This window comes from Biomphalaria glabrata, chromosome 14 (assembly GCF_947242115.1).
Source record: "Biomphalaria glabrata chromosome 14, xgBioGlab47.1, whole genome shotgun sequence".
Taxonomy (NCBI): Eukaryota; Metazoa; Mollusca; class Gastropoda; family Planorbidae; genus Biomphalaria; species Biomphalaria glabrata.
The window spans coordinates 24,293,929-24,317,601 of record NC_074724.1 but is presented as its reverse complement, the minus strand read 5'-3'; the positions used below and the strand labels follow the sequence as shown (position 1 = coordinate 24,317,601).

At 39.8% G+C, this 23,673-nt stretch overlaps 1 protein-coding gene across 1 annotated transcript; it reads left to right on the top strand.

Moving 5' to 3' along the window:
* The first annotated feature begins 17,613 nt into the window (after positions 1–17,613).
* On the top strand, positions 17,614–21,770 carry LOC129922709 (uncharacterized). Its single transcript, XM_056009643.1, has 3 exons — positions 17,614–17,698; positions 19,473–19,673; positions 21,499–21,770. Exons 1-3 carry the CDS (start codon positions 17,659–17,661, stop codon positions 21,768–21,770), a joined length of 513 nt encoding a protein of 170 aa, XP_055865618.1. The 5' UTR covers positions 17,614–17,658.
* The last annotated feature ends 1,903 nt before the right edge of the window (positions 21,771–23,673 follow it).

Genomic DNA, 23,673 nt, shown 5'->3' with positions numbered 1-23,673 from the left:
TTCTTGCACCTCCTCTAGTAGAAAGGGTTCTTGCACCACCTCTAGTGAAAAGGGTTGATGCACCACCTCTAGTGGAAAGGGTTCTTGCACCACCTCTAGTGGAAAGGGTGGATGCACCACCTCTAGTGGAAAGGGTTCTTGCACCACCTCTAGTGGAAAGGGTTCTTGCATCACCTCTAGTGGAAAGGGTTCTTGCACCACCTCTAGTGAAAAGGGTTGATGCACCACCTCTAGTGGAAAGGGTTCTTGCACCACCTCTAGTGGAAAGGGTTTGTCAGGTTCTTGTATTCTTGTATTTATCAAATTATTATATATATTTCCAATGCAAATATTTATTAATATTAAATATTATTTCAATTTGTATTATTGTTATTATTTTCTGAACTTATAATATTTTGGCTCAAGTTCAGCCTGACAAGCACATCATACACATATAGTTGTAGATAAACTAATAAACTAAGTGTATGATGTAAATAACAATAAAATTTATTCTTGTGATATATTTACAAATGACTGATTCATGATGACTGATAATAATATTATGAAATATCAATATGTAATAATATGTAATCTACAATGATCCAGTTAGTCTCCTTAGATACAGAACATTCATATAATTATGAAACACATAGTATATTACCTTAACTATAATAAGTAGTTCAATGGATCACCTAGTCCTTCAATCTCAAAAACAACAACTGGAAATATATGTAGATCTAGCCTCTAGATCAGGTACTGTCCACTGACGACAATTCCAAAAAGTAGAAGTTCATAGTTGACACTACACCATCAGGTCTGACCACTGCAACCCGCAGTCTGGAATCTTGAACCTCAGACTCATGTACAAATCCACGTGCACACCAGACGACCAACTGAGAGAAAGACCTCAGTCCTGTAGACTGTAGACCTAAGGTTGTACTCTCAATATAGAACTGAGACTGAATAAACAAGTCTTGACACTGAGACTTGACACAGAGTCTAACATATAGACTTGACACTAATACTTGCAATAGAGTCTTCAACTGAGACTATGACTAAAACTTAGTCTTGACGCTAAAACCCTATAGAAGATAAAAGAAAGGATTCTTCTAATCATCTATATCTAGTCTAATTATAGACTTACAAATACGAACGAATTCAAATAGAAAAACTATACAATGAAAAATAAAACTCACCCTAAACAGGGGTCAAGATAATCCAACAAGAAAATGTCCAAGGCAAATGCTAAGGCTATCCAATAACAAAAACCAAGGAGAAATTCCAGAGCTCTCAACACACGTCTATCTTGGTTGTACAAAACAATGGAGAGACTGTACTAGACGATAAATGACGCAAATCACACACACACTAAATTTACGTCACTAGAAGTTGTGACAAGCAACAAAAGCTCAGTCCTCTAGTCTACACAGAAAATATTAATAATGTAATGACGTCATCAATATAGTGATCAACGCCGCACTATCAATTAGAGAAATAATTCTACTATACAGTTACATAGATAACTGCGACAGGGTTGATGCACCACCTGTAGTGGAAAGGGTTCTTGCACCACCTCTAGTGGAAAGGGTTATTGCACCACCTCTAGTGGAAAGGGTTGATGCAGCACCTCTAGTGGAAAGGGTTCTTGCACCACCTCTAGTGGAAAGGGTTGATGCACCACCTCTAGTTGAAAGGGTTGATGCAGCACCTCTAGTGGAAAGGGTTCTTGCACCACCTCTAGTGGAAAGGGTTCTTGCACCACCTCTAGTGGAAAGGGTTCTTGCAGCACCTCTAGTGGAAAGGGTTCTTGCACCACCTCTAGTGGAAAGGGTTGATGCACCACCTCTAGTGGAAAGGGTTCTTGCACCACCTCTAGTGGAAAGGGTTCTTGCACCACCTCTAGTGGAAAGGGTTCTTGCAGCACCTCTAGTGGTAGTGGAAAGGTTTCTTGCAGCACCTCTAGTGGAAAGGGTTCTTGCACCACCTCTAGTGGAAAGGGTTGATGCACCACCTCTAGTGGAAAGGGTTCTTGCACCACCTCTAGTGGAAAGGGTTCTTGCACCACCTCTAGTGGAAAGGGTTCTTGCAGCACCTCTAGTGGTAGTGGAAAGGTTTCTTGCAGCACCTCTAGTGGAAAGGGTTCTTGCACCACCTCTAGTGGAAAGGGTTCTTGCAGCACCTCTGGACGGAAAGTGTTGGTGCACCACCTCTAGCGGAAAGTGTTGGTGCACCACCTCTAGTGGAAAGGGTTGATGCAGCACCTCTAGACGGAGATTTTATACAATAATTATTGACATTGATGTCTGACTAAAATGTTCTTCGTCCAGCTCAACTGAATGTGTACGTTGACCGATGTTTCCCGTGGAGAGATGCAGATTACTCCGATGGACAGTGTCTGAAAATGTTCAACTTGACCACGAACTGGACTTCAGCTCAGGTAAGTACCATGTTTGTTACATCAGAATGATTGGTGATACCGAAAAGTTAACGTTTTAGAACCTCGTAAATCACAGGCAAGGAGAGGGAGCAAAGTATGTTGGAAGCTTTGCTTTATGCAGTACAGTAGATCCTATGACAGTGGTTCTCAAATATTTTGACACAGGGATCGTTTATATAGTCAAAACGTGCACAAGGATTCCTAAGTGAAAACGCTACATAAAGGGATAGTATATAAGCTACAAATGAACCCCCCCCAATATTTTGGAGAAGGAGTGTTTACTGAGATGATAACTTTTGTTTAAAATAAAATTGAGAAAAACCTGATATGCATGATTTTAAAAAGCAGCCTTAGCAATCCTTTATAGAACGAATTATTATCGGCACTGTCTCGCTTTTAAAGGATCTACAAATAGTTTATTTGACACACACACAAAAAGGGTGTTTGTATCAATAAACCCGTCCCGAGACATGACGTTAAACTGCGCTCCTCTTTCCTTAGCACTTTTGGAGCTCAAAAGTGCCCTACTTCTTTTCTATCATTGTGTCTGCCTCCTCTTTTCCTAAGTCTGCCTTCATTGATCATCACACTGTCTCCTTAACTTTAAATTCTCACTACGTCCTAGACCAGTCCGTTTGCCGTGGACTGCGACGGGTAAGGGGGGATAAAGAGATCCTGGTGTTTGAGTGGTGGCTATCTGAGGATAAACCACAACAACACAATACTTTGGCTCCAAGTTCCCCTAGACCTGAGACCCAGATGGCCCGCTCTGGGTCAACCGGCTGGTCATGCCGAGCTACCAGCATAGGTCGTCGACCTATGCTGGAGGGCGGTGGCTGGAGGGTCAATCAGGGAGCTGCTGTATCGGACACATGTCCGATGTAGCAGCTGACTGAGTATAGCACCTGTGTAGCCCTGGCGGGCTCATTCTGGACATCCGAATGGCCCGTCCCTTGTTGGACTCGATGGCGGGTGGGGAGCACAGGTGCCGAATTAACCAAAATATATATGGACAAAAAAACACACACAAAACTACTTGCCCCAGACCTATGTCTGGGCAAGAAACGTCGAATTGACGATAAAAAAGAGGAGGTCCCAAAAAGCTGTGCCACCTGGCCATCATTTCTGGTGGTTAGGTGCACAGAGGAGGGTAAAAGCCTGACAAAGTTGAGCCCTTTTACTATCTATAAGGGACTCAAGTCAGTAGTGGGAGAGCCCAAGAGTGTGTCTAAGCTACACAAATCAATGGAACTCCTTGTAGAAGTAGACAGCAAGACACACTCTGATGGGCTTTTAAGATGCAGAAGACACTGTGATCTCCAAGTGGAAGTCATGCCACACAAGAGTCTGAACACCAGCAGAGGTGTAATCAGCTCTAGGGACCTACTGGAATGTTCCGAGAAGGAAATAGTGGAGGGCATTGAAGGAGTCACCCATGCCCGGCGCATTACCAGGCGCAGGGAGGGTGAGGAGGTCAAAACCGCCAATTTTATCCTCACATTCGGAACTAGGACACCGCCAGAGTATGTGAAGGCAGGATACCTACGAGTTCCAGTGAGGCCCTAAATACCTAACCCCATGAGGTGCTTCAAGTGCCAGGGTTACGGACACGGCGCGGCAGTCTGCAAGAGGAACACTGTGTGTGCCAGATGTGCTGGAGAGGGTCATGAGGACAAGGGCTGCACAGCCCAGTTCAAATGCCCAAACTGTCAAGCTGGCCACTCAGCCTACTCCAAGGACTGCCCTGTGTGGAAACAGGAGGTTGCCGTGCAGGAGTACAAGGCAAGAAACGGATGTACCTTTAGCCAGGCGAAATCGGCTGTACTGGCCCTACCCAAGGGCCAATTCGGCTTGACAAAGACCTACGCCCAGGCTGTTGCTAAGAAAGGAAGATCCATAGCCACACAGACGGACACATTGACCCCACCACCCCCTCCTCCTCCTCCAACTCAGAAGAAAACACCGCCAAAGAACACACCTCTGAAGAAACAAGAAAGCCCTGTTGTCATGCTAAAGAACAGGTTCTCTGTGCTCGCTGATGAGAGCATGGAGACTGAGCAGCATGTCAAAACCAATACTCCGGGAGAACCCGGAGACATCATGTCTGACACAGGTCCTCCTCAGAGAACCCAGCCAGACACCCCAACCTCTACCGAGTTAGAGGTTGACCAACTCCCTAAGGGGAGAAATCAAAGCGGAGAGGATGCCCGAGGTGAGAGAGGAGGAAATAACCTCCGCTCTAACCAGAGGGATCTACCCTCTCCAGAGAGAAAGACTTCCCCCAAAAGGGGGTTGTCCTCCTCTCCATCCAAACCCAAGAATAAAAATACCAAGGTCACTGGAATAAAGGGAAACCCCTCCGGGGGCCTCCCAAGGCCAAATAGCTCCAAGTAGGTCATCTAGAATAAGCCATGGATTCCAGAATTGTACAGTGGAATTGTAGAGGCCTCAAGGCCAATTACGAGGAAATGCAGCTACTGATGGACTCTGAGACTCCTGTAGCTGTCTGCTTACAGGAAACATTTCTGAAAGATTGCATCAGCTTCCGAAGCTACCGTGCTTACACCAAGAATGTTGAGGATGCAGAGAGAGCATCAGGTGGAGTCTGTATCCTTGTGAAGGATAGCATCCCCAATGAGAGGGTAGAACTACAGACCACACTACAGGCCGTAGCAGCTAGGATAACCCTTCACAAGGTTATCACTTGCTGCAGCCTGTATCTACCACCAGGCGCTCCATTAAACCGAACAGACATGGAGGACCTATTGAAACAACTCCCCCGGCCTTATTTAATCCTTGGGGATTTCAATGCCCATAATACCATGTGGGGATCCAACAATACCGACACAAGAGGTCGTATGCTGGAGGATATCTTCCTCCAACATGATTTATGCATACTTAATGATGCATCACCGACCTACTTGCACCCAGGAACTGGATCATTCACATGCATTGACCTCACCGTATGCGTCCCCGGACTTCTGGACGATTTTAAATGGTCAGTTAGCAATGATCTACGGGGAAGTGATCACTTCCCAATCATCATTACTAACAATCTCCCTTCATTGGGACGACCTCAGCGGTGGAAACTGAATAAGGCCGATTGGGAACAATTCCAAAAAAGATGCTCTGAGAATATCACAGAAAATATCCTCCATGAACAGAACCCAGCTGATACCTTTGCTAGCAAGCTACTAAGTATAGCCAGGAAAGTTGTACCCCTAACCTCTGCAAATCCAAAACGGCCTAGCAAACCATGGTTTGATACAGCTTGCAAAAGTGCTATTGGTGATAGGAAAAAACGACTGGCTGCATTTATAAAGAATCCTTCCCAGGAAAACCTAAAGCTATTCAGGATAGCTAGAGCAAAGGCTAGACAAACCATACGGTCAGCCAAAAGGAATTCCTGGAGAAGTTTTGTCGGCAGTCTGGATGCCAAAACTTCTGCTAGAGCGGTTTGGAAGGCAGTAAGGCGAATCAAAGGGAAAGAATCAAATGCAATAGGGCATTTGAAAAACCAAGGACGAACTGTCACGTCCCCCAGAGAAATAGCTGACTGCCTTGCATCCTCAATAGCAGAAAAATCATCCACTGCACACTACACGCCAGAGTTCCAAAAAGTCAAAACCAGGGAGGAAAGACACCCCATTGATTTCAGGTCAGAGAACAATGAAGACTACAACAAACCGTTCTCGCTTGAGGAACTGAGGGAATCGCTGGACAAGTCACATGACACAGCGCCTGGAGAAGACGAAATCCATTACCAGTTCCTCAAGCACCTTCCCGAACCCTCATTGGCAGTCCTGCTAGGGGTCTATAACTGTGTGTGGCAAACAGGCGCTTTCCCAAACAGCTGGAGGAAAGCCACAGTTATACCGATACCTAAACCGGGAAGAGACGGCTCTGACCCAGCTAACTATCGACCAATAGCACTAACAAGCTGCATCTGCAAAACCATGGAAAGAATGATTAACAGTAGGCTGGTCTGGTACCTGGAAAGGAATAAAGTGATCTCAAACTACCAGTGCGGATTCCGGCAGGGGCGGACAACAACTGACCACCTGGTAAGGCTGGAAGCTTATATTAGAAATGCATTACTCAGAAGAGAACATCTAGTAGCTGTATTCTTCGATATAGAAAAGGCCTATGACACAACCTGGAAACATGGCATTCTACGTGACCTGGCGCTTATGGGGCTTAAGGGACACCTCCCCCGTTTTGTGGAGGAATTTCTGAAAGATCGAAAATTTCAGGTTCGAGTGGGCAACTCCGCTTCTGACACTCATGACCAGGAAATGGGTGTACCCCAGGGCAGCATTCTGTCAGTCACCCTGTTCAACATTAAAATAAATAGCATCATAAATGCGCTGTCCCCTGGCATAGAGTGCTCTTTGTATGTTGATGACTTTGTCATTCTTACTTATGGGAAAAACATGAACACCTTAGAAAGAAAATTACAGTTATGTTTAAACAAAATTCAGGGTTGGGCAAACTATAATGGTTTCAAATTCTCAGACTCCAAAACAGTTAGTATGCATTTTTGTAATCTAAGGGGACTCCACCCAGACCCTGAACTATTTATACACAAAAAGAAGATCCCTGTCGTGAAAACTACAAAATTTTTAGGCCTCACCTTAGATTCCAAATTTAATTTTCTCCCCCACATTAAGGAACTTAAGAAGAAATGCCAAAAGTCATTAAACATACTAAGAGTACTCAGCCATACGGACTGGGGAGCTGACAGAGATACATTGCTGCTGCTCTATCGGAGTCTAATTCGATCCAAGCTAGACTACGGATCCATAATATATGGAGCAGCAAGGAAGTCGTACCTAAAAATACTGGAACCAATACAAAATGCTGCCCTACGTCTCTGTCTCGGCGCGTTTCCTACATCACCTATCCCAAGTCTCCATGTGGAGGCTGGAGAACTCCCCATGGATATAAGAATGAAAAAGCTTGCAATGCAGTATATAGTCAAGCTAAAATCCAACCCCACGAACCCTGCTTTTGACTCCATATTTAACCCCACAGAGGTAGAATTATACAATCGAAGGCCTAACGTCATCCAGCCGTTGGGCCTTCAAATGAGAGAACCCATCCAAAATTTAACCCCACCCATTGACCAAATCTCTAAAATAGAAACCCCTCAGAATCCTCCTTGGCTAATGAATAAACCCAAATTAAATTTATCCCTCCTTAATTTCAAAAAAGAAAATACAGACCCAAGCATACTACAAGTCCACTTTAGGGAACTGCAGGAGAGCTACGGAGATTGTGACACCATCTACACAGACGGATCCAAAATGGAGGGAAAGGTCGCGTTGCCTGCTCCTTTCGGAACAAAACAATCTCCCGTAGACTCCCCGATGGCTGCTCCATCTTTACGGCCGAATTGCACGCAATATTGCTTGCACTTATGGCCGTAAAAGCATCAGAAAGGAGTAAATTTATAATCTGCTCCGACTCCAAATCTGCATTGCAAGCTTTGGGGCGGATGAAGACTGACATCCCATTGGTACATAAGAGCCTGAAGCTGTTGGACCAAATAACAGCCGACCGTAGGGATGTCACCTTCATCTGGGTCCCCTCCCATGTTGGCATTGAGGGAAACGAAGCCGCAGACAGAGAAGCAAAGAGAGCCCTAAATCATGCGGTGTCAGGAACCCAAATTCCCTACTCGGACCTGAGACAAAGTATTGTCTCTGCCACCTATCGAGAGTGGCAGAACCGATGGGAGGCTGAGACTCACAGTAAACTCAGGCAGATTGTGGCGGATGTCAGGTGGCGGCCCACATCTAAGGGTCTGACAAGGCGTGGTAGCACAACCATGTCCAGACTTAGGATTGGCCACACCTACATCACGCACTCTTTTATACTGAAGAGAGAGGAGCCCCCACTTTGCGAGTACTGTGACTCTCGCCTCACCGTGGAACATATCCTCGTTGATTGCCCCAGATACCAGGATGTCAGGGCGAAATATTTTAGAGCCACTTATCTAAAAACACTATTTAATAATGTCGACCCTGGGAAGGTACTGGGCTTTATTCGGGAAGTGGGGCTATCTACGAAGATCTGATTTCTGAATTTGTGAACATGCACTATTTACATTAGATTTTTACCAAATATTTAAATTTTTACTACCTTTACTATTTTAACTGTGAATAGACCTTGATTTTAATTATATGACTGTATAGAATCTGGCCCTTGTTGTTTAGAGAGAGAGTAGTCCTTAAGGGACTGCAGGCACGACATGGCCTAAATTGTGCCGATGTGCCTCAAATCAAAAATCAATCAAATCTTTTGTATCAATAAATGCAGGCAATTTTAAAATTTGAGTGAAATAGAAAATAAAATCCTTGAAATTGTAGATATAATCACACAAATACTTTCTCAATTCACAGAACATTAGATTGTACACCAGATATGTCTCACACCGAACTAATAACTATAATTATTGCTTCTGTTTCTTTATAGATACCTCATGTTACAATACATAAACATTTTCTGGGGGTTTCGCCCAATTACTGGTACACCTGGAGAAGGACTTTGGGACTTTGTAATAGAAAAAAATGCCAAGTTAAAATTGGAAATAAAACTGCAAAGAGGAGACGAGGTGATACGACAACGGTGCGAATATGAAAAGAAAAAAAAGGAATGATCTACAAAATTGGATTTAATTCAGCGGGCGCTTTAATACATGGTGCAGCTCACTCATAACACATTTTTTTTCTAGAAAAAAGGGGGTGGGTGGCATTTTTTAATTTCGCATGCAGGCGGCCACAACCCTCGCGGCGGCCCTGACTGTTACACAGTCCCCCTCTAAGCTCGCCAAAAAAAAAGAAAAAAAGATCACAATTAGCATGCAGTCATCCACGTGGGAATGGCGTCCGACCCAATAATAAGGAGCTAAATATGAGTTTAAAACCAATAGTGTTACTGACAGTGTTGAGGATGTATATCACATACTTACAGGTTTATTTTGTTCTGTATCCACCAGGCGACATGCAGTAACATTCACAACACGTCTTTGGTAGAGATGTTGAATGAAAACGACAGATTGAGACTTAGAGCCTACAGCAGACGACTTGGCATCGACCAGTGTAAGTATAACATATTTAAAAGATAACAAGATAACAAAAAGAGTTTGTGTCTCATAAACGGCCCTCATGGACCCATATTAGGTAAGCAATACAGGTTTTGATATTTTTTAGCATATTGAACAAATCATGAAATTAGATTACAGAAGCACTTTTGCCATATGAATGCCATTAGTGACATTTGACCTAGTGACCTTTGAAAAAAAGAGTTAGTAAAAAATATATTTATAAAAATTAGAACACGAAATTAAAAGAATATAAAATGTGGTAAAAGAAACAAACTATTACACTACAAATAGGCGCTGACTTATGGAGTCAATGGAAGTCTCATTATTGAGCCCTACCAGCTAAAGGATCTGGGCAAGCAATGTAAGCAGAAAAAAAGCTTTCGGGAGGTCCTTAACCTCAACGCCCTCTGCGGTCTGACACTTTTCAAACCCCTAAAACCGGGCCCTATAGAAGTACGAAAGAAAAGAAGGTAGTTGTCAAATGACATCATTAAAAGAGTAAAAAAAAAATAAAATTCTATTTTCTTTGCTGGTCTAAAAAAAATCTTATTATATTCAGATGCCATGAGAATCGAACCTTACCATTAACTCGGTAGACGAACGCTTAACCCCTCAACCTCTCAACGGTTATGAAGTAAATATAGATAATTTTTTTTTGCACACGCATATGTTAAAGTTAGTTTATGTATTCACAGTTTGGGTTGGTGCCCAAGACACGTACACCAATAGAACCTTCTACTGGGTAACTACTCCGAGTGTGACTATAGCACCGAACCAGTGGGCTAGATCTGGCCCTCTGACTGGTCAACGTTGTGTGGCTATAACGGCCTTTCTACTGCTGGACTACGTCTCCTGTACCTCAGAGCTCTATTACATCTGTGACACTGGTGGGTCCACAATAGTTTGTTTCATTCTCACTACATGTACTACTACATAAAATGTTTGTAATTTATTAAAGCCATTTGTACACCAGCAAAACATAAATAAAATACTACCCCTCCCCACAAACTTATATAGAGGAAAAACTGTACATTTACTGCTATAGGTCTCAACACTGTAACATTTACTTCCCTTTTTTTCTTTCTAAAAAAAATTAGTTACCACCAATTAATACACTAATTGGTTAGTTCCTTTTTTAAATTGACTCATAGTTTGTTAGGGACAATGTATAATAAAGAAAATTTTCAACTTTGTTCGAGAGCCGGAATATGGAGAAATAACGTGTACACATTTTGCACCAGACAGAACGAGTGAGTTGATTTAAACTTGGTAAATATCTAAGTCTACGTACATAGTACCGAATTCTATAAAGTGGAGGCCTGAGGAGGATTTTCGTGAATGCCCCAACACCCATCCAGCTCCACTTTATAAACCCTCATCCAGCTCCACTGTATAAACCCTCATCCAGCTCCACTGTATAAACCCTCAACCAGCTTCACTGTATAAACCCTCATCCAGCTCCACTGTATAAACCCTCATCCAGCTCCACTGTATAAACCCTCATCCAGCTTCACTGTATAAACCCTCATCCAGCTTCACTGTATAAGCCCTCATCCAGCTCCACTGTATAAACCCTCATCCAGCTCCACTGTATAAACCCTCATCCAGCTCCACTGTATAAACCCTCATCCAGCTCCACTGTATAAACCCTCATCCAGCTCCACTGTATAAACCCTCATCCAGCTCCACTGTATAAACCCTCATCCAGCTTCACTGTATAAACCCTCATCCAGCTTCACTGTATAAACCCTCATCCAGCTTCACTGTAGAAACCCTCATCCAGCTTCAATATAAATACACTTCTTAATGAATCTAACAACTTGTCATGTAAGATCATTGCCCTTATTTTCTTATACCTGATATGTATATTTTGTTTAAAAAATATATTTTTGAAATGTGGAGGCTTCTTTTAAGGGGGCAGTCAGAAACGGCGCCACAATCTTGAACTGTTTTAAATCCGCCCCCGCTATACGTCAGTCGGTTGAGTTCATTAAAACTCTGAGAGTAGGACAGAGGTCAACAGTTTCAACATCTGTCAAAATTAAAATAAATAAAGAGATACTCCTACCTAGGCTGCCTTGTCATTATTATTGGGGGCCTATGTTTTATAATGTCATGAAACTGTAAAGGTCACTATGTAGTTTTAATATCTTGAACATCTGATGTATCTCATTTATAGTCCTTCATTAAACTTGTTCACTGTTTGAAGTTTTATTTTTTCAACTTGTCCACTATTTGTTCTATTCTTCTAGCTGGATTGTTAGGTTTAAACACACAGCTAATACCATCACTGGTAGTGGCGAACTTCAACGGGAGCCAGGTAATACACATTTATTGGTTTCAAATAATAGAATTATGTTTGGGGGGGGGGGGACCGAGTGGCTGAGGAATCTGTATACAAACCGGAGGATTCCAGCTACCTGTCGCCTCAGCGTGGCGCCTCCGGTGGAAACGTCTAGTAGTGGAACTAGATAGGCTAAGTACGAGTAGCGAACCAGGCCCTTGCGGGACCCCCTGGGTGAGCTTTTGTTTTTTTTTATCTCACTCGTGGTGGGGATGGAACAAGTAACCTGCACCCCAGTCCAAAAAGTCCGCCACGCCGTTCCACAAAGGGGGTCGTCATCAGAACCGGATTGCTGGATTGGCGACCCTCGCACGAAACAGTGACGGTTACAGTATCGGAATATGAGACAAGCTCCACGCAGTTAGCTCTGTTCTAGGCCACTTATAGAGAGTGGGGTCCAGGAAAGGGGACGGTGCGCTGTGTACGCGGCACGGCCCGGTCTGGCCCAGTCAATCAACATGGCCGTCTACCGCTGGGAGCCCTCAGACAGGACAGGGGTGAAGAACCCCATGTCCAGGCCTGGTTGTTGGATAAAAGCCTTTCTAACGACCAACGGGATGTACGGCGCCCCTGCACGGGCGCCGATTCCCTACTGGACTTTATTGATGGTATACAAACCAGTGGGTCTCGTGTGATCTCATTCACATTCGGTATTTAAATGGCTGATCGTAAGATGGTTAGGGCTAGGAAAAAAAATAGCAGCATGAAGAGATACCTGGCATTAGGAAAGCTGTGGATATTGATTAAGTGCTGTCAGATCTGGGCATAGGTCAACAGTGGCTGCAGAACTGTTCTGCACATCATTTATCTTAAAGGCCCAAAGTCTCGCAGAAAAATCTTATTTCGTATTTCCAATGAAGGTCTCGACAAGTTTTCTTTAAATAATTGAAAACGTTCTCTTAAGGTTTTACAAAGTTCTGTTAAAGTAGCGAATAAATATTATGTTAAATAGTCATTTAGAAAGACCAAAAAACGATAGAAAGTTGAAGGAAATGTTAAGAAATGTGTAGAAATCCAGAAACGTTTTTTTAGGGAGGATATGTAAGGAAAGCTAAGGTAGCTATCAGGGATTAGGTGGTCAATATTCATTGATCAGTAGTTATTGATTTAACAATAGTATTATACTTCAGTTGAATTATTATACTGTCTGTATAAGTGATTTATGTTTTATAGGAATCAGTTCATCACTGGATCACTTGTTTTATTGTCATGAGTTTGTAGACATTAAACTCCAGGCACTATAGTCTAAACTATTTCTTCGGTGTTTTAAAATAAGTCATAGGCACTTCCGAACTCGCGTATGTTACATTATTGGAGAGACAATACTACTTTCCAAAAACAAATGATTACAGTTGTCTTACAGTAGTGAAAATGATGTTTTAAAGTATTGAAAATATTGTCTTAAGGTATTGAAAAAGTTGTCTTAAGGTATTGAAAAAGTTGTCTTAAGGTATTGAAAATTTCAAAAGTATGAAAAAGTTGTTTTATTTAAATGACAATCTTGCCTTTATGTAATGAAAAATTGACTGAAGTCTCTATTCTGTGTAAGTATAATCTGCATACAGTAATGGTGGTATATACACAATAAACTTGAAAAAAAAATAGTGTTGCTAAAAAAAAACCTTTAAATGTTTTACTGTTTATTTCTAAATTAACCAAAGTCTCTCTGTATGTGTGTGTGTGTGTGTGTGTGTGTGTACCTCTTTCAACAGGCTGTGTGCAAGGGACTAGGGGGAAGTCTGGCAGAAGTTTCAGACTCTACGATCTTAAAGACACTCTCATCACCTCTACAGAACAACAGATTGTGTGAGTACATTTGTAGTTTTGTTTTTATGTCTCTTTTTTTTAAATCTCTCTTTCTCCCTGTTGCCCAGTCTCTTTTTACATTTTCTTCTCTCTTTACTCTCTATTTCTATTTCTTTCTTTCTCCTTCTTTCTTCTTTTCTCTCTCTTTTTCTCTTTCTCCCTCTTTCTCCCTTTTTCTCTTTCTCCTTTTTTCTATCTCTTTCTCTTTTTCTCTTTCTCCTTTTTTCCCTTTTTCTCTTTCTCTTAATTTTCGTTTGTTTCTCTTTGTCTCCTTTTTTGACTTCTGTCAATCTCTTTGATACGTTTATTTGATGCACTTCTTTGTTCTTTCTTTGTTCTTTTATTTTGTGTCTTGGCAAACTTGACGGTCAACATTTGGACATTTTGTTGTTGTTGTCTCAGTTTAAACATTTGATTTAGTAGGCGTTGTGGCTGAGAAGTAGGCCCTAAGAGCTTGACCACCCAACCGAAAAGTTACGATTTTGAATCACAGTGAAAACTGTGTTGTTAACCTCGGGATTCTGAGTTCAACCCAACAGTAATTGAACCAGACCTAAGTAGATGATAGTTAAGGCGGGTGATCGTTTGATAGTCACATGACACCTTCGTCAAATGAAGTCATAATAAAATATATATTAAAAAAAGCTTAAATTGAGACTCTTGTATATACAAATTGACAATTTCATTGATAATACTGATGACAATCTCTTTTACATATCTATTACAAACTCTATTACGTAGCGATTACAAACTCTATTACATAGCGATTACAAACTCTATTACATAGCGATTACAAACTCAATTATGTATCGATTCATTAGATTATGTTGGCGCTAACGACTTCAAGTCTACCGGGACATTTGAATGGATTAGGCAGCAGAAGATCATCCCGTCAAACTGGTGGGAGACCAACGAACCAAGTGTCTCAGCAAATTACTGCGTGTCCATGAGCTCCAGAAGCGCCTTGCTCACCGCCTCTGATTGCAACTCAAGTTTACCTTTCGTCTGTAAAATAGGTAACTTTTGAAAATATACCAAATCTATGATCAAATTCTCTAGCACCTAACCTTTCTTCGATATAGGGGCCGATTTATGAAACGTGTCGCATCACCGACCTCTTCCTCTACTAGCCAGCTTTTTGGTGATGAACTTCAGGCTGTTCTGCAGTCTGCGCCAAGGAACAAGAATCGTGCTGTTTTCTTCAGTTGTTCAGCACTTCCACGTTGATTATGTTGGGCTATAGTGGTTGTAAGGAGTCATGGTTGATTTTTAAGACTTGGCTCCTTTGCCAGGGCACCCTGACATTCTATAAAGTAACATGTGACAAACGAATATCAGTTAAATGACTGAATAACTTTTTGAGGCACAGATGAAATAGTTAATACAATGGATTTTTACAATAGATGCAGAGGATGATAATGGTGGTAATGATCAGACTTTGTTGATACGAATACTTCATATAGATACTGATGATATAGCCAAATGTTGATAATTTAAACAAGCAATGTAAAATACCAAGCCACACCTAGCGGTATCACAATCCAATCATACAGAATACCTAAGACAGTTTCAGTGTCCACTGTCAGCCACAACTGTGACACAATGCGTACATCACAGACAGTACATCAACATGCTGTACAGCACTAACCCCCAGCCAGCTTCCCTATAGAAAAATGAAACATACACGCAAAGTCCGAAACAAAACAAATCAAGAAACTACATCTTACTCCAGCGTCCTCTAACACAAAGACCCACACAATGAAGTGCATTAAACATTTTACTAATGCTGCATTTTTGATGGTGTGCACTTCAGGACAGGGACTGCCTAAGGGCATTCAATGAGGTCTGCATCACCGCTTAACAATCGTCGAGTTCAATGGAGCCTAGTCTCTACAGATTCACCTTACACTGTGGTCTGAATAAAAAATAAAAATAAAGTTTTCCTTTTAGACTTTGCGATCTATCTACCGATCTATCTAGCGTGGTGTGAAGGGGGCCATATAATATCACGTGATGGATTCACGTGTCGTAGTTTCTGGATCACTGATTTAATGAATTGATTCAATTGGCACTTCAAAGTCTATTCTCATATAGTAATGTTCAACTAGAATCATTGCTCATAGGAAAATAGCTAATAAGATAAAGTGTGGAAATATTTTATTTTCGTCGTAATACTAGGACATAGTCCAATTCTTAATAATCTACCAAATAAGTTGAAATCTATTTAAAAAGAAAGGCATTTAGAAAGAAATTTATTTAGAAAGAAAGACATTTAGAAAGAACGACATTTAGAAAGAACGACATTTAGAAAGAAAGACATTTAGAAAGAAATCCATTTAGAAAGAATGACATTTAGAAAGAACGACATTTAGAAAGAAAGACATTTAGAAAGAAATCCATTTAGAAAGAAAAACATTTAGAAAGAAAGACTTTAATCAACACGTTCCAATGTCTTTCATCAAAATTTGATTTCAGCCCTCGGCAATATTTGCAGTACTTACTTGCCAGGCGCTGTCTACGGTTTTGGTCAATGTTACAAATATTTCGATCTTCAGCTGTCTTGGTCAATGGCCAGTGTAAGTCATTTTGATAATATCAAAATATTATAAAGTTATTTTTCATTATAGCATTTATTAAAGAAAAGAACAACACATTCTGTGAAGTTTACAATCTTCAGTTACGAACGCGCTAAGAAACTTAATAGAACTTAGAAGCCAACAAAAGTTTAGGAATACTTAAACTATCTATACCTTGAGAAAAGGAAATAACATTTATATAAACTATCTATACCTTGAGAAAAGGAAATAACATTTATATAAACTATCTATACCTTGAGGAAAGAAAATAACATTTATATAAACTATCTATACCTTGAGAAAAGGAAATAACATTTATATAAACTATCTATACCTTGAGAAAAGGAAATAACTTTTATATAAACTATCTATACCTTGAGAAAAGGAAATAACATTTATATAAACTATCTATACCTTGAGAAAAGGAAATAACATTTATATAAACTATCTATACCTTGAGAAAAGGAAATAACATTTATATAAACTATCTATACCTTGAGAAAAGGAAATAACATTTATATAAACTATCTATACCTTGAGAAAAGGAAATAACATTTATATAAACTATCTATACCTTGAGAAAAGGAAATAACATTTATATAAACTATCTATACCTTGAGGAAAGGAAATAACATTTATATAAACTATCTATACCTTGAGAAAAGGAAATAACATTTATATAAACTATCTATACCTTGAGGAAAGAAAATAACATTTATATAAACTATCTATACCTTGAGGAAAGGAAATAACATTTATATAAACTATCTATACCTTGAGAAAAGGAAATAACATTTATATAAACTATCTATACCTTGAGAAAAGGAAATAACATTTATACAATTCTATCTTCGATTTCCGTTCTTTAAGCTTTATTTCAGTGGCGTAACTAGAGATTTGGGGGCCCGGGGGGCTTGACCTCTTTAGGGGCCCTGAATTTTTACGTTCGACATCATGACTTGAGATAATGGCGTAGTATTTAATGTAAAAACATATTTTGGACACTCATTTGGGGGCTCCGCTCCTCTAGTCGGGGCCCGAGGTTATTTTCAAATTCGGACCCCTCGCACCCCCCACCCTAGCTACATCACTGCTTCTTTTTCATCTATTTGAATTTTTAAAAGATTAATATTAAATATTCGATGAATAGATTTAAATTCATTGTAAAGTTTAAATTTTTGTAAGTTAAGCAACAAATCATACTTCAAGTTAGATAAAAACTTCTGTGTATCAGTAGCGGTTCTGATGTAAATTAATTCGCTAAACTTATCCAGACTATACATCTTCTTTTCTCTATTATCTACAGTATTTATATATTGCTATATATTGGCTTCTTCTTCTCTCTCTACTATGTCAGTTATATTGTCTGAAACTAAACTCTTACCTGGCCGAGCCCGAGACTGCACAGATGCAGACATTTCTTCAAGACTACCTCCAGAACCGAACAGGTAAGTTAAAGGTAAATCTGCCCCAGAATTCTGTGCAGTATTTCTACACAATTGTACATGAACGGTTGTCTAGACAGCCCTCAATATATCTAAATATACACATGATTAAACACGATTATACACAAAAAGTTAACTAAATCCTTCACGAAAAGAAAACTTTAATAGTTAAATTAATTAGAGATAGAGCTTGATTTATAATTTTTTTTTGTAATCATGTCAGTTTTGTCTTTCCCTGACACTGCCTGGGTAGAGATATTACCATATGTTGAAAGTTGAAAGCGTTTTTAAGCCACTACACTGACTACAGTGTACAACTCAAGCAGCGGTTGAATCTTGCGTAAGGAATAATGTCATAAGTTTTGAGGCACTTCAAAAGGATTTGAACAATAGTGTGTGGCAGGTGTACGAGTACAAAGTGTATATGTAACATCGGCGTTGAAATAAATCTGTTCAATTTACGAACAAGTCAAAACGTAGTTATTTTAACGTAGGTTGGAAAAAAAAACATTGGACAGTACATTGACTCGGATAATATGTATTAGAGACTTTCACGCAGACATACCTCACCTTTCTCCTGAACGGGAGTTTACTTTTGACAACACAATAAATAATAATTAACACATATTAATCTATAATTGTAACAATACTTCAATACATGGCAGTTGATCAACGCTTCCAATCTCCGTTATTATCGCTAGTTAGTTGCCCGTTTGTTTTGAAATAAGTTGTAAGGCCTCGAGTGAAAGTCTAAAGCTTCCTTCTTGTTGAAATTATTTTGTGCTACAAACTGATGCGCTTAAAAAATTTGATGAGGCCTGTGCAGGGATAAAAAATAAAAATACAGTTTTTTTTTATACCTTTAAAAACATGGCTTATCAAAGTAACATTTGTTATGTGCACAGGATAGGTCAAAAAAGCTAGGTATTTATAGTGTTGTTTTTCCAATAGTATGCATCAGATCAAAATGCTATAAGTTGAGGTATTTTGACAGAAAAGTGTAATGAGACTCCACTTATCTTATTCATGGTAAACCAGTAACACAGACTAAAAACAAAAAATACCGAGGTGTTATTATAAATGAAAAACTGTCATGGAATCTAAATATTGCTGAAAGTATCAAAAATCAAACAATACATTAGGGTTTATTAAAAGAAATTTCTATAAATCAAATAAGAACATAAGACTAAAATGTTATTTAACCTTGGTTAGACCTATAATAGAATATGCATCCTCTGTTTGGGACCCTCAACTCAAGAAAACATTAAGAAACTGGAACAGACTCAAAATAGAGCAGTGAGATTCATAACAAATTAATATTCACATAAGACTAGAGTAGCACCTTCAGTAAAATCACTAAATTTAGAAAACCTTCAGGATAGAAGACTTATAAGTAAAGTAGCAATTATACATAAAACACTGAACCTTAATCTTCAAATACAAAAACAAAATCTAATAAAATACTCAGAAAGACACAAAGATAAAGGCACATTCCTCATCCCATATGCTAGGACAAATTTGTAAAAATGCTCCTTGTTCCCTAGTGCTATTAGAGCATGGATTGGCTTGCCTGTACCAGCCAGGAAAACCAGTGACTTGACAGAATTTAAGTCATTGGGTAACAAGCATGACTAGATGCATGGCACATAGGACGTAATTATCTTCTTTTTTTTGAAGTAACGTCTGTATTTTATAAGATACGATTAAGTATCTTTCCAAAACAATTCACTGCCATTGATATAACTACTAACTTGTTGGCTATGTCAAACCTAAACAGGTTGGATAGGAGCTAACAACATGAATACAAAAAGTCTGTTCCGATGGGCGGTCAGTAACAGGACCATGTACACTGGTTTCACATTTCTGAATGACAACACTGGCTCAAGCAACTACGTCTTGTGGAGATACACCACAGGTGCAGGGGTCGTGTGGGAGGCCAGGACTGGTCAAGAGCTCAACGGATTTGTCTGTCAGACAGGTCAGTGCCCTTACTGGGCTAATGTAGTACTAATAAAACTAATGATAATTAAATCAATAAAATTTTTTTTAAAACAATTGTACAGAAAGCTCAAGACTGTTTTGAAAGTCTAGAAGACTTCAAATAACATAAGTATATATACTTTTATACACTCAATAAATAACTCTATGAAAGGTTAACTGTAAAAGATTACAAACATAGATAACAGTCTTGTTTAATACATCTTTAGTTTTCAAAGTTTAGAAATAATGCAAAATCATTTCTCGGATTTTCTTTAGAATGGGCTATTAATCACGGAACTATATATTCACGCTAATATATGTAACAAAGCCATTTCCTGTAAGTGCTGTAAGTTTCCATTGAGATTGTGCTTTAAAAATCCTAGATCGAAATAATTCATATGTGTTGATTTTAATCATTATATGTACATTTAAATAGATTGATTACCTAGATATTTCTAGATTATGTATCTAAAAATTGCAAAATGATAATTATGAGACGAGAGTACTCTTATTTTTGATCTAAAAATTAAATTTTATGTTACATAGGTTAGGGTTGAAAAAAAGTACACATATCCTACTTCTTGGAATCACTTTACAAAACAACGCCTTGATCCAAATTAAAAAAAAAAAATTCACATTTTTTGTACTTTTAAAAGATCTCCATGTCCAGTCTAGATACAATATATATAAGTCTATGGTATGAATTAATAGTAAAGACGAATGGACTACAAAAATCAAGATTTTGCTGAAATGGAACAATTACTTTAGGACTATAAACTAAGTTTCCATCTCATCCTAGGTTTTTCGGTTGTCTTTAAGGTCCCTCAGCCTAAACGTCTTTGGTATTAATTCGAGTCCAGTAAGGTTCTAAAGGTCAGTACGCGCAACCTCATTTCCTATGTACAAGACGTTGGCTGTGGGGGGAATCATTTACACTAGCTGGGAAATCCAATCTTCTCCTTTGCGGTCTAAAGGTCATCTGTTTCTGTCCTCACAACGACCGACCGCCTTGAATTTCTCTAACTAATGTCAGGTAGCTCTTAGAGATGGATGGACTAAAAATCCAGAGATACCAAATCCCAGATTTCAACGAGATTCGAACCCAAGACACCTCCGGAAGCCAAGCGATTTACCTCTCAGCCACCACTCCTCCCTGCAAGGGTTATGAGATCAGGGCCGGTCTTAGGCCACTGCAATCTATGCGGTCGCAGTGGGCCCCGCGCTTTCATAGGCCCCGCGCTAATTCTATGTCTAATTATTAAATTGCAAAATATATACGAAAAATTCCTGGAAATCTCATGAATTTATTAAAATCTCCTAAAAAAATAGACAAAATTGTCATTTGTGGGTGTCATTCATTGCGGAAAACACCAATCCTACGCGCGTCAGCTTTCATGTAATAAAATGTAATAATCGGGTGATTTTCCCCTTAATCGGAGGTTCCAATACTTTATTTACTTTTATAGTCACTGGCATATACATATGCCATAGGTTGTAAGGTTCGTAAAGTAAAGTTAATTTGATCGCAATTTTGTACTTAGTAAAGAATAAATAGAATTCAAAGTCGAATTTGTTTCTAATACAAAATCTTAATTTTCAATTATTATCCTTATTCCCATTCAGACTAGGCCCCGCGCAATCAGTTTCGCATAGGGCCCGGCAATTGTTAGGACTGTATGAGATTTATGTTGAAACCTGTTTTTCTAGGTTTGCATCATCCCTGCTTGCTTAGCCTTTTAGCCTAGCTCTCGAACCTTCTGTAATATCGCTCGTAGATAACTTAAAAAAATATTTATGATTAAAACTTACATCCCCCCCAACAGCCCCATCTGCTTTAAATTCTCGTTTCTACGTGGCGGTCATGCCCCAACTGTACAATGGGAGTTCACTGCAAGGACAGCTTCAAGTGACCTCCAGCAACCCTGACGTCATGTATATCAGGTTCAAGGTTAGCTACAACAAGAGCTCCCAGAATACAACAATATTACCTCTGGCGCCAAGGACAGCTGTCAACTTTTTAGTAGATGAAAACGTGTTTCTGACAACGCCAGGTAAGAATGACTTATTTCCTGTCACATGGTCCCAGCCCCGGTGACTAAATGTCTTAGGGCAATAATAAAAAAATAAATAAAAACGCCAGAGTCTCGATTCCTATTTTTTGTTTGTTTCTATAAAACCACCACAACAACCACAACAAAAACCACAACAACCACAACAACAACCACAACAACCACCACCACAACAACAACAACCACAACAACCACAACCACAACAACCACAACAACAACCACAACAACAACCACAACAACCACCACCACAACAACAACCACAACAACAACAACCACAACAACAACACAACAACAACAACCACAACAACAACCACAACAACAACCACAACAACAACCACAACAACAACAACCACAACAACAACCACAACAACCACCACAACAACAACAACCACAACAACCACAACAACAACAACCACAACAACAACCACAACAACAACCACAACAACCACCACCACAACAACAACCACAACCACAACAATAACAACCACAACAACAACCACAACAAAAACCACAACAACCACAACAACAACCACAACAACCACCACCACAACAACAACAACCACAACAACCACAACCACAACAACCACAACAACAACCACAACAACAACCACAACAACCACCACCACAACAACAACCACAACAACAACAACCACAACAACAACACAACAACAACAACCACAACAACAACCACAACAACAACCACAACAACAACCACAACAACAACAACCACAACAACAACCACAACAACCACCACAACAACAACAACCACAACAACCACAACAACAACAACCACAACAACAACCACAACAACAACCACAACAACCACCACCACAACAACAACCACAACCACAACAATAACAACCACAACAACAACCACAACAACAACAACCACAACAACAACCACAACAACAACCACAACAACAACAACCACAACAACAACCACAACAACAACCACAACAACAACAACCACAACAACAACCACAACAACAACCACAACAACAACCACAACAACCACAACAACAACAACCACAACAACAACCAAAACAACATCCACAACAACAACAACCACAACAACAACCACAACAACAACCACAACAACAACCACAACAACAACAACCACAACAACAACCACAACAACAACCACAACAACAACAACCACAACAACAACCACAACAACAACCACAACAACAACCACAACAACCACAACAACAACAACCACAACAACAACCAAAACAACATCCACAACAACAACAACCACAACAAGAACCAAAACAACATCCACAACAACAACAACCACAACAACAACCACAACAACAACCACAACAACAACCACCACAACAACCACAACAACAACCACAACTTTGAAAAGCTTTATTCCTACAGAGTCGCAACGAGTTGCTTCCCCTGCGGCCAACTCCCAATGAAAGGATTGCGTAGCATTTACAATGGTGCATTACCTTTTCGCTCTATTGAGCTGCTTTATGACTTACAGTAACAATGGAATTGAGGGTCCAATAGAAAACGTCCTGGTGTATTCAGAAAATTTGTCCAATCACCCAATGTCCAAAGCATGCCAAAGACACCTGTCACGGCGAAGGAATAACGGAAATGCTCTTTAAGAAATAAAGCAATTTAATTCCTCAAGTAGAGATTATACATAGATTAAACACTCACTAGCACCACACAACACAGCCTCAATAACAGATTCACAAAAGCATCTAACATTAAGACTGAATCCTGTTTATCGAAGGACACTGGTTCATGGCCTTCCTTGTATTTATATAGCTCCTCCTTCGTGATCGAAGATGAGCACATTTCTCGTTTGTTTGTTTTACATGTTTCGGATGTTCCTTTAGAGTTGAAGATAGTTTACTTCCTAGTCCAAACCTCCCGCAGGACGAAGGGGGGATGGTAGCGGGCAGGATTTGA

Excerpts from the sequence above, each read along its gene's own strand:
- LOC129922709 (XM_056009643.1), top strand. The coding sequence starts at position 17,659 with ATGCAGACATTTCTTCAAGACTACCTCCAGAACCGAACAG. Across the intron at positions 17,699-19,472 it reads CTACCTCCAGAACCGAACAG|GTTGGATAGGAGCTAACAAC; the intron begins GTAAGTTAAAGG and ends AAACCTAAACAG. Across the intron at positions 19,674-21,498 it reads CGGATTTGTCTGTCAGACAG|CCCCATCTGCTTTAAATTCT; the intron begins GTCAGTGCCCTT and ends CCCCCCCAACAG.